The 12,222-nt window shown below is 42.0% G+C and overlaps 1 protein-coding gene across 1 annotated transcript in view; it reads right to left on the bottom strand.

Moving 5' to 3' along the window:
• Window positions 1–532: 532 nt before the first annotated feature.
• gabra4 (gamma-aminobutyric acid type A receptor subunit alpha4) overlaps window positions 533–12,222 on the bottom strand; it is a 132,567-nt gene continuing 120,877 nt past the window's right edge. The window contains 7 exon segments of the mRNA XM_034181902.1: window positions 533–1,056; window positions 1,058–1,113; window positions 1,116–1,151; window positions 1,154–1,205; window positions 1,207–1,342; window positions 1,344–1,516; window positions 9,125–9,381. Of these exon segments, the coding sequence (XP_034037793.1) occupies window positions 976–1,056; window positions 1,058–1,113; window positions 1,116–1,151; window positions 1,154–1,205; window positions 1,207–1,342; window positions 1,344–1,516; window positions 9,125–9,381 (791 nt within the window). The 3' untranslated portion in view covers window positions 533–975.

A 12,222-nucleotide genomic window follows, 5' to 3' on the forward strand; every position in this document is an offset into this window, starting at 1 on the left:
ACACATGTACTGGGGTATAAAAGTTACCTTTTCAAAGATGGTTTTCTCATACTCACCTCATGATCTCAAACTCAGTTGTGTAGCACAACGTGCTGTTGTACTTTCATAGGGGACAGTATCCCCAAATTTCACCTCAGTGTTTTGGCATTTCCAGATTATAAAATCCATCATGTGTCAGAAAAATGCCTTGAAAGTGCTGCACAGGAGAGATATTTCAAAGCTTCTGATTACATTTTCCAAGCAGGGCTGATAAGGCCCTGGTCACACAGCAGACTTCACTTAGACTGGTTCTGACTAAAACCTACCTGGTTTTGTTAGTTAATAAAATTTATTTGGTCTGTATTGCAGAAATATCATTTTTTGCAACTGCTTCTAACAGTAAGTCATCCTGGAATCACAGGTGGAACACCAGAGATCCTTGGCAGTCCTAATGCACTCAGCATAATCGAGCCTGCTTACCAGGCACCAAAGCAAGTCCTACAGCAGTACTCAAATGGAAATACACTGCGAGCATTAAATATTAATCAATTCACCTTTCTAAATGCATATATTTACACAAGTATGATACAGTCATTGTAGGACAGAGGTATTCAGATCCAAACATCTTGCCAGGTGCTGCTAGACACAAGAATAGGAAAACAATCCTATATTTATCTTGGCTGCCCACCAAAAAGAATCATGAGGCAGTTGAAGACTTTTTACAGTCCGACGTAGTAAGACGTAAAGAGGACAGCAGCGTATTCCAGTGTGCAGGTGCTCTTATGTCGAGTCAGGTATTTCTAATTTGGTTGATTTGTTCTCGTGCTTGCTGCTAGAGGACTTGGGAAAAAAACAATAATGCTCTGAACATGTTGTCCAGGATTTGGAAATGCCTGCCAAGCACATTTGTTTGTCTGTTGGCCAAAACAAGTTTGCCATATTCCTTAGACGAATCCCATTTAACGATATAATCACCACTCCGCTATGAGAAAAAGACTAGCCATCTTTATCCACCATAGTGTCCTTGGACAAGTACACTACCCAGTAAACCATGTTAAATGCTCCAAAGGACACTGGGGAACAGGATCCGTGCGTACTTGTCATTTTGCTGGTTTCCACCTGTACCTGCAGTGGTGGCTGCGAACACGGTGTCTGCTTTAGCTCCAATTTGTCCCCATCATCTGGATACGTTCCAGCTTTGGCCCTAAAAGATGCTGGAGGGATGAGGGAGCTGGCATTCTGTCTGCATGGCGTTCCTGCCGTCACGTCTGGTGTGGACGCTGCAACCTGAGGAGTACTTTTCACCAGCTGGGCAGAGGAAGACGCCACACTGAGTAAGCTTTCCGATTTCGGCTGTAGCGCGACAGGGGCTGGAGCTGCCGTTTCACAGTCTGCTGGCAAAAGGCCGTGGCTGTCTCACTGTGACTCCTACTCCTGTGATGTGGTGTGAAGATTGGGCTCTGCGGCCGCTGCGGGACTCTGGGTGGGAGACGTAATTGAGCCGCTTCCTTAGATTCCCATTGGAATCTTGATTTTGCTGTAAAAGAGAAAAATAGATATAAATTTTAAGTTGTGAACCTTCTAAATTGCAGTGATGGAATCACCAAAATTAAAATCCATGTGTTTAACTGAATTGTAGTATTTCCAAGGTCTAATAACCTGTGGTCTGTCATACTGATACGTTATATGTGTATTATTTTTGTCAAAATGTTCTTGTTTTTCATCATCCACAAGCCATCCACTAACATCATCCTGGGATATGAATGTGCCAGTTTTGGATGATTCCATTTCCCTGCTGTTATACGTTCCTGTCTTATTCCCAGAAATAAATTTAATTACAGTGAAATTCTTTGGCACATGCTATGACATGAGTGATGGTCTTAATTTAAAAGAGTTATGAGAAAATAAAATATTAGGTGTATACAGTAGTGGTCAGAATAATAGTAGTGCTATGTGACTAAAAAGATTAATCCAGGTTTTGAGTATATTTCTTATTGTTACATGGGAAACAGGTACCAGTAGATTCAGTAGATTCTCACAATCCAACAGACCAAGCATTCATGATATGCACACTCTTAAGGCTATGAAATTGGGCTATTAGTAAAAAAAAAGTAGAAAAGGGGGTGTTCACAATAATAGTAGTGTGGCATTCAGATCAGTGAGTTTGTCAATTTTGTGGAACAAACAGGTGTGAATCAGGTTCCCTATTAAGGATGAAGCCAGCACCTGTTGAACATGCTTTTCTCTTTGAAAGCCTGAGGAAAATGGGACGTTCAAGACATTGTTCAGAAGAACAGCGTAGTTTGATTAAAAGTTGATTGGAGAGGGGAAAACTTATACGCAGGTGCAAAAAATTATAGGCTGTTCATCTACAATGATCTCCAATGCTTTAAAATGGACAAAAAAAAACAGAGAAGCGTGGAAGAAAATGGAAAACAACCATCAAAATGGATAGAAGAATAACCAGAATGGCAAAGGCTCACCCATTGATCAGCTCCAGGATGATCAAAGACAGTCTGGAGTTACCTGTAAGTGCTGTGACAGTTAGAAGACGCCTGTGTGAAGCTAATTTATTTGCAAGAATCCCCCGCAAAGTCCCTCTGTTAAATAAAGACGTGCAGAAGAGGTTACAATTTGCCAAAGAACACATTCAACTGGCCTAAAGAGAAATGGAGGAATATTTTGTGGACTGATGAGAGTAAAATTGTTCTTTTGGGTCCAAGGGCCGCAGACAGTTTGTGAGACGACCCCCAAACTCTGAATTCAGCCACAGTTCACAGTGAAGACAGTGAAGCATGGTGGTGCAAGCATCATGATATGGCATGTTTCTTCTACTATGGTGTTGGACCTATATATCACATACCAGGTATCATGGATCAGTTTGGATATGTCAAAATACTTGAAGAGGTCATGTTGCCTTATGCTGAAGAGGACATGCCCTTGAAATGGATGTTTCAACAAGACAATGACCCCAAGCACACTAGTAAACCAGCAAAATCTTGGTTCCAAACCAACAAAATTATGCCTCGCAGATGTGAAGAAATCATGAAAAACGTGGTTATACAACTCAATACTAGTTTAGTGATTCACAGGATTGCTAAAAAAAAAGCAGTTTGAACATAAAAGTTTTGAGTTTGTAGTGTCAACAGCAGATGCTACTATTATTGTGAACACCCCCTTTTCTACTTGTTTTAGTAATAGTCCAATTCATAGCCTTAACAGTGTGCATATCATGAATGCTTGGTCTTGTTGGATTTGTGAGAATCTACTGAATCTACTGGTACCCTTGTTTCCCATGTAACAATAAGAAATATACTCAAAACCTGGATTAATCTTTTAGTCACATAGCACTACTGTTATTCTGAACACTACTGTATGTCAGTAGAAAATACAACACACATACAAAAGCATTCAAGACTTGCCTATTGTACATTTTAGCAATTAAATACAAGGTCTGTTAGAAAAGTAAGTTTTTATTTTTTGCAAAAACTATATGGATTTGAATCATGTGTGATTGCAACAGCCAAGCTTGTACCTTTGTGCGCATGCGTGAGTTTTTTCATGCCTGTCGGTTGCGTCATTTGCCTGTGAGCACGCCTTGTGGGAGGAGTGGTCCAGCCCCCTCGGCGGATTTTCATTGTCAGGAAATTGGCTGATCGACTGCCCCTTTGCTTCATCAAAATGTTTTCAGAAAGTGTGACAGACAGCCAAGTGGAAACCATTTGGAAAATTCAGATGGCTTTCGGTGAAGATCTTATGGGGATCACACAGATTAAGGACAATTACAACTGGATTAAAGATGGCCCACAGCGGCGGATGGCGCGTCGCGCACCGAGCGGCAATCGACAGGCTCAAACGACCAGATCATTTCCAGAGTGAGCGCTTTGTTGATCCGGGACGTCGTCTGACTACCAGAGAAATGGCAAGACAGCTGGACATAGCACTTTTTCGGCACATTCCACTGTTACAGGAGTTTTTGTAATGGAAAGAGGAGCGGAGAAATTCACCACAGAGCCGCTCATGGCGCGGGACAAAAGCACCTCCGTGTTGGTCTCACCGGACAAGCCCTGACATGCCCAGCTCTTGCACCATTCGGAAAATTCAGACGGCTTTTGGTGGCTTTTCAGTCGTGTGACTATCCGAGAAATTGTGGACAAGCTGGACATGCCACAAATGTCCTGTGAGGCTTCATCACAGCGTTGCTTTTTGTTCTGTGCCCTGCGCCTCCGTCCGCATGTTTTTCATGCCGAAAAGTGCTGATGTCAAACTCTTGTGCCATTTCTGTGGTAGTCAATGACATCCTGGATCAACAAAGTGGTTTACTTTGGAAATGAACGGCATATTCACTGTTACAGGAGTTTTTGTCATGAAAAGACATGTGGAGGAATTTGCGCGTCGGGATGGAGGCGCAGGGCACAGAACAAAAAGCAACGCCGTGATGAAGCCTCACAGGACATGTTGTGGCATGTCCAGCTCATCCACAGTTTCTCGGATAGTCACACGACTGAAAAGCCACCGAAAGCCGTCTGAATTTTCCGAATGGTGCAAGAGCTGGGCATTTTAGGGCTTGTCCTATGAGACCAACACGGAGGTGCTTTCGTTCCGCGCCATGAGCGGCTCTGTGGCGAATTTCTTCGCTCCTCTTTCCATTACAAAAACTCCTGTAACAGTGGAATGTGCCGAAAAGTGCTATGCCAGCTGTCTTGACATTTCTCTGGTAGTCAGACGACATCCCGGATCAACAAAGTGTTCACTTTGGAAATGATCTGGTCGTTTGAGCTGTTGATTGCCGCTCGGTGCGCGACGCGCCATCCGCCGCAGTGGGCCGTCTTTATCCAGTTGTAATTGTCCTTAATCTGTGTGATCCCCATAAGATCTTCACTGAAAGCCATCTGAATTTTCCAAATGGTTTCCACTGGCTGTCTGTCACACTTTCTGAAAAAATTTGATGAAGCAAAGCGGCAGTGCGATCAGCCAATTTCCTGACAATGAAAATCTGCCGAGGGGGCTGGACCACTCCTCCCACAAGGTGTGCTCACAGGGGAATGACGCAACTGACAGGCGTGAAAAAACTCACGCATGCGCATGAAGGTTCAAGCTTGGCTGATGCAATCACACATGATTCAAATCCATATAGTTTTGCAAAAAATAAAAAGGTCCGTTACTTTTCTACAGACCTCGTACATAGATTTAATTTTTTTGCAAGATGAAGTTTAGTCTTGTAAAAACATAAAGCTAATGTAAGTGGCTTCATATCCAAATTTCAGGAAGAAACAGCCAAATAAATTACATGGTTCAACAAAACTCTTCTCATGCAAATGATTGTTATTTCTCTTTTAGTTTCTCATTGAAGGCGTTTGTAGGCGATTAAATGCTCACACGAGGAGACTAAAAGAAGCAAATGGTAGTTTTAATTTCTGAAAAGCAGTCTGGGTGATCTAGACCACGCCATGTTTATCTGATAACACTCCTCTTGACACAGATGGTCGTCATCTGGAAGCAGCCCAAAGACCGTGTGCAACACAGATGTGACTTAGGGAGGATTTTACTCATTTCACACAAGCTTAAGAAGAAAATTAGGCAGTGCAGCATCGGGGCGGTAATACAGTGCAGCGTCAAAGGAGCTTATCCTTTGAGAGCTGATGTGTTCAAGCAGGTTGAGCATGATGCTGGCGCTAAGGCATTTTTTGGAATAATCCCACCCCCCTCTTCACTGAAAGGATCCAATTTTATTGTTTCCCACATGCAGCAGAGGAGGCGCATTGATGGTTGATTTGCTTTTTATCTTGGAAGAGGTGGGAAAAAAAAGAAACACTAACTGACTGGAAACATCAGCAGAAATTTGACCCAAGTGCCAGTCGGGTCTCACTCAAGGAAAACAGTGTTCATTTTTTCCTTTACCCAGATTGCGTTGCCTTGGCAACATTCTAATCCACTGAAGTGCTGTTGTCACTATTCTGTATTCAGACGTGATTACACCACTCTTGAGATTTGGAATGAAGAGAGCAACTTTAAGTAGTTACAGTGAAACCAAAATATGCATTGTCAGTTTGTGGCAGTAAAGTCTTTAATTTGAGAAGAACACACACATGGAAAAAAAAAAAAATCATCAGTGTTTTAGACTGTAGAAGGAGCTGAGGACGTGGGATGTAATGTCCTGAAGAGTGGAAGTGTTTGTAGTGGAGGCTGTGTTCAGTGACTCACCATCTGTGGTCTAGTGACCCTCTGCCTGTTTACAAAGAGATCAAAGCACTTCATTCCTACAACCTACACCTCATCACCATGCAGTTAAGGCAGAAGTAGGTTCAGTCCTGACAGATGTCTCTGCTCTACTATCATGGTGCACTGATTCTCCAGTCAAATGCGAACAACCAAATTTCAGTGAGATTGAAAAAGCTATCAACCAACTGAGAGCAGGGAAATCTCCATGAATCTGCTGCATCACAGCTGAGCTCCTCCAGGCTGGAGGAGCTTGTGTTCTCTCCTGGCACTGCAAACAATCTTTTGTTTCAATCTGGGAAATAGGCATCATCCCTTCAGACTGGAAGAAAAGACTTACTGCCCCATCTGGAAAGGAAAGGATGATTGCATGGATTGCAATAACTTTAGGGTATTACACTGCCCTGTGCGCCGAGGAAGGTGCTTGCAAGGACTATGGTAAAAGGTAAATGGACTGCATTATATAGCGCTTTTCCATCTGCATCAGACGCACAAAAGCTTTACAAATGATGTCTCACGTTTGACCCCGATGTCAGGCTGCTGCTGTACAAGGTGCTCACTACACACCAGGAGCAATAGGGGGATTAAAGTACCTGCCCAAGGGCCCTTAGTGTTTTCCAGTCAGGCTGGGATTTGAACCGAGGATCTTTCTGCTCTCAAGCCGCAATGCTTTAACCACTAGACCATCACCTCCCCATTATTGTGAATAGGATTCTGTTCCAGCTAAGATGCTGCCAGCAACAGTCTGACTTCATGCTCAGAAGTCAACCATCAACCATATTCTAGCTCTGCTCGTACTCATAAAATGCAATGCAAATACAGCAGTGTAGCCTAACCATCAATTCAGGGGATTGGGCTCTCTCTGTGACATCCTGAGAATTTATGGGATCTCCAAGACGTTTCTGGACATCATAGCCAGCCTACCCACAGATACTGTGAGTACTACACGAGCAGAGGGACAGGGTCTGAGTTTTTCACAGCTGTTCACCTGCTATGTGTTCTGCTCCCACACTCTTCAATGCTAGCATGGACTGGGTGTTGGGAAAGGTTGTGGAAAACAGTGACTTAGGTGCTTTTCTTGATAAGTTGAGCGTTATAACATCACGGACAATGTTGTGATCTTTGGAAAATCAATGGATACTCTCATTGCAGCACCTGACAAACTGATTGAGGAATCAGAGGATATGGGCTTGTGATGGTTTTGGATCAAGAATAAGATCCACATTTTTAATGACTTCCTACACTCCGTCATCAGAAGTGTGGTGAAAGTGTTACATTTGGAGAGACATTCACTTATCTCAGCAGTAACATTCATTTCTCTGGGTCCTCTGCCTTTGAGCCTAAGACACACTTGGGAAGAGCTTATAGAGTCATGAGGTCACTGGACAGAGGTGTTTTTTGATGCTGATATCTCTGCTGGATAGCAAAGGTCCAACTCTTTATGGTCCTGCCTGTCTTTACTGTGGTTGTAAGACTTGGACATTAACCAAAGATCTAAGGCGATGGCAAGATGCTTTTGGTACCAGATCTCTCTGGAGGATCCTTGGGCATGACTGCAATGATACTGTCTCAAACAAGTGGTTACTTAGGGAGACTATGATAAGGAGTATCATTTGCATTGTGAGGGAGCATCAACTTTGACATTTTAGCCATGTTACTGCACTTCACTGGTTGTTGGCACATTTTAAAATTCTTATGTCCATTTTTAAGTGCCTCCATGGTTTAGCTCCATCGTACCTCTCTGGGCTTCTTCAGCCTTATATACCTTGTCGGTCTCTGAGGTCGGCTGACCAGCTACTCCTGCAAGAGCCAAGGTCGAAAAGAAAGCTCAGGGGGGACAGGACTTTTTCTGTTATTGCTTCCAAACTGTGGAGCAGCTTGCCTCTGGGCGTTAGGGAGGCACCCTCTTTGGTTATTTTAAAGTTTGTTTAAAAACCTATCTTTTTTCCTTGGCTTTCAACACCAAGTAGGCTTAGTTTGATATTTTTAGTTGCTTTTTAGTGGTTCTTTTTATCATATTGTGTTTTAATTTGTATTGTGTAGCACCTTGTGTCAGCGTTGGCCGTTTAAGGTGCTTTATAAATAAAGTTTGGCCCAAGCAGAGGGTCACCCCTTTGGTCTGCTTGAGGTTTCTTCCTCAGAGGGAGTTTTTCCTTACCACTGTTGCTCTGGGGGTTGGTAAGGTTAGACCTTACCTGTGTGAAGCGCCTTGAGGCAACTCTGTTGTGATTTGGCGCTATATAAATGAAAATAAATTGAAATTGAAAACTGAAAGTTGGTATGGTATTTCTCTACACATCTACACATTTCTTGATCAAGCACATAGATGCCTGAAGACTGAGAATCCCAGTGGGTGGAGAAGGTCAAAGGAATACTTACACTTCACCTGGCTGTGGCAAATAAATGGTTACTATCAAGAAGTGAGGATGGGGTGGTTGTCTAACTGGGTGGTTACCATCCAAGACCCAAGGCAATTCTGTGGTTTTGTGAAAGTGGCAAAGTATGACACCAGCACATGCTGCTAAACATGACTTGACATTACATCTTGAGAAGAACATATAGTTGAAAAAAACTACATCTTTGCTTCCACAATGCATTCCCACAATCGTATAAACACTAAAGATATAAAACTGCTTCATAATTACAGATCCAGTTATATGTTAACTGCTGCAAAATAAATTTATGATATTGAGTCAATAGATTTTGAAATGAGACAGCACTCAGAGAGAATATGTGCCTGCAAGATTGTTAGCAAGTTCAAATACAACTTGCTCACTGGTAGGTGATTTTGCTGCAGATGGTTAGCTTGACTGCCAGAAGTGTGTTCTGTGTTTTCTCCTTTACTTCAGACAGACAGACAGACACACAGATATTCTGTGTAAGAAAAGTGCTGTCAGATTTGGCACTTTAAAAGAGGAGAAATCACCTGCAGCACCTCCTCCATGTCTTTGACCTTGACAGGCGTGGTTTGTGGCACAGGCGGACATTTGGCTGGCTTCCTTTTGGCCCGCTCCGTCTGTGCGTTGGTAAAGTAGTTAACAGCAGCAAACTCAATGAGGGCTGAGAAGACGAAGGCAAAGCAGACTGCGATGAACCAGTCCATTGCAGTGGCGTATGACACCTTGGGAAGGGAGTGCCGTGCACTGATGCTGAGGGTTGTCATGGTCAGGACAGTGGTGATGCCTTCAGTGATAAACAAACAAAAACGACAGATAAAGTTGTACCTATGTGACAAAAGATGGTGCAGTTCTTTGGTCAAACAACAGACCCTCAGCCATACGGACTTCTTCCCTACTTATTCAAAGAGATACTTGTGTCTAAACCTGTTTGAAACATCAACATTCTAACTTAGATTTCAATGAATCCTGAGGAAACTCATCTCTGACAAAATTTTGCATGTCAACTGAAAGACAGAGTATAAAATATTGAAAATTTTGTTTTGTATTTTTTCCCGAGGCCATCAATTATGGTCATCAGGTATTGTGAAGGTTTCTTGTCCATCTGTCTGTGCTCAGTATAAGTCCAGTCCGATTACTGTATTCTTGGAACACAGACTTTGGACAAGTTCAAAGATGACTAACCTTGACCTATTTTAAGAGGTTAAAAAGCCACATTCTGTACCTAATTTTATGGTATGATCTCACAGACATTAATGTGGTGACGTCACTTCCTGGTGTCGCTAGCTGCTAACTTCGCTTCATTTTTGGCCAGAAATAACATCTTTCACACACACACATCCATCCATCCATCCATCCATCCATCCATCCATCCATCCATCCATCTATATATATATATATATATATATATATATATATATATATACACACACACGAGGTCTATTAGAAAAGTATCCAACCTTATTATTTTTTAAAAAACCATATGGATTTGAATCACGTGTGATTACATCAGCCAAGCTTGAACCCTCGTGGGCATGCAAGAGTTTTTTCACGCCTGTCGGTGATGTCATTCGCCTGTGAGCACGCCTTGTGGGAGGAGTCGTCCAGCCCCCTCGTCGGAATTCCTTTGTCTGAGAAGTTGCTGAGAGACTGGCGCTGTGCTTCATCAAAATTTTTTCCAAAACTGTGAGGCACATCCGAGTGGACACCATTCGAGAAATTCAGCTGGTTTTCGGTGAAAATTTTAACGGCTAATGACAGATTTTGGATTGTTTCTATTGCTGTAAGGACTTCCCACGGAGTGGGACGTCGCGCAGCGCTCCAAGGCGACGTCGTCATCCTGTTTCAAGCTGAAAACCTCCAAATTTAAGCCTCTGTTGACCCAGGACGTTGTGAAAGAACAGAGAACTTTCAGAAGAGGTCGGGATCAGCAGTTTATCCGGACATTCCACTGTTAAAGGAGATTTTTTAAATGAAAGACGTGCGGACGGATTGGTGCGTTGGCTCGCAGCCGAAAAAAATAAAAAGGTAGGATACTTTTCTAATAGACCTCATATATATATATATATATATATATATATATATATATATATATATATATATATATATATATATATATATATATATATATATAGTGTCATACACAAGTTTACTGTGTAAAGACTACTAAACCGTTTAATAAAATTAAACACACGAGGGTACTGTGTACATATAACTGAAAAAGAAACTTGAGTGGTGCCTCCACAGGTGAATTGTGTTTTAGGCTCCAGATGGTTGCATGTCTGATTTGCCAGTAACCAAGTTTTCAGTTGTCCTTTGAAAGTAGTGAAAGTGGTGCTCTCCCTGATTGTGACTGGGAGGTTGTTCCAAGCTTCCAAGCTTGGGAATACCAAACTACCAAAAGCCATACCATGCACAGTACTCAAAAGAGACTTTAAACATCTTTGGGAACAGGTTTTTTTTTTTTTTTACATGAACTGGCAGTTTTTCCATAATAAATTATTGAAGCCAATTAATAAACATGCTCCACTACGTAAATTAACAATTAAAGGGCTGGACAATCCTTGGTTTTCTTCCAAAATTGGAAACCTAAAAGAAAGGGACCATGGCTGGTCCAACGCACGGAAAACTCCGTAACAAACACAACTTTCTAATTAAGAAGGCTAAATCTGAATTTTATTTATCCAAAATCACCAAAAATTTAAAAGTTCTGCAAGGTTGTGAGATCTGCTTCTGGTGTTATGACTACTAGTGAGCTGCCCAATTTCCTGGTCAAAGATGCCACAAATTTGACTGATAAACGTGCCATGTCAGATCACTTCAATGAGCCTTTCATTAAAGCAGGAATTTGTTCAATTCCCTCAACACTGGCCCAAAAAACTACTTCAAATACAGAATCTGCTGGATAAGATGTCCTCCTATTGATTGCCCATTTCAGTTCAAACCCGTGTGCCGCTGAGGTCTGCGGTGCATTGAAGATGCTGGATTAAAAAAAAATCAGCTGGTCCTGATGGGTTTTTTTTCTAAAATTGGCTGCAGACGTGATTGCCAAACCTCTAACTATTATCTTTAATTTGAGCCGCATGAACAAACTCCATGAAAGTCTGCAAATCTGCCTTTCTCATAACACCGCTAAAAAAGCCTTCAAATGTGAACAATTACAGACCTATTTCAAAATTATACATTTTGGCAAAACTATTTGAAAAGTTGTGCCTGTGATCAACTGAATGACTTCCTAGAGCAGGGGTGGGCAGTGAGAGCCGAGACACTGCAGGTTTTCCTTACAACCAATCACCTCAGCAGGTGGGTTGCTGATAAGCTTCTCCCCTGAACATAAACACCTGATTGTCAATGAAACCACCTGCTGAGACACCTGGTCATGAATGAAATCACTTGCTGAGGTGATTGGTAGTACGGAAATCCAGCAGTGTCTTGGCCCTTCATGGCACATGAAAGCCTACCTCTGTCCTAGAATCAAATAACATTTTAAACACTTTCCAGTCTGGTTTTAAGAAGCAACATACAACCTCAATTCTGACCTATATTCAATTGAATACACCACAAAGGCAAGATATTTAATGTTCAAACTGATAGACCTTTTTTGTTTTGTGCAATTATTTACTCATTT

The sequence above is a fragment of the Thalassophryne amazonica genome, chromosome 11 (genome assembly GCF_902500255.1).
Source record: "Thalassophryne amazonica chromosome 11, fThaAma1.1, whole genome shotgun sequence".
NCBI lineage: Eukaryota > Metazoa > Chordata > Actinopteri > Batrachoidiformes > Batrachoididae > Thalassophryne > Thalassophryne amazonica.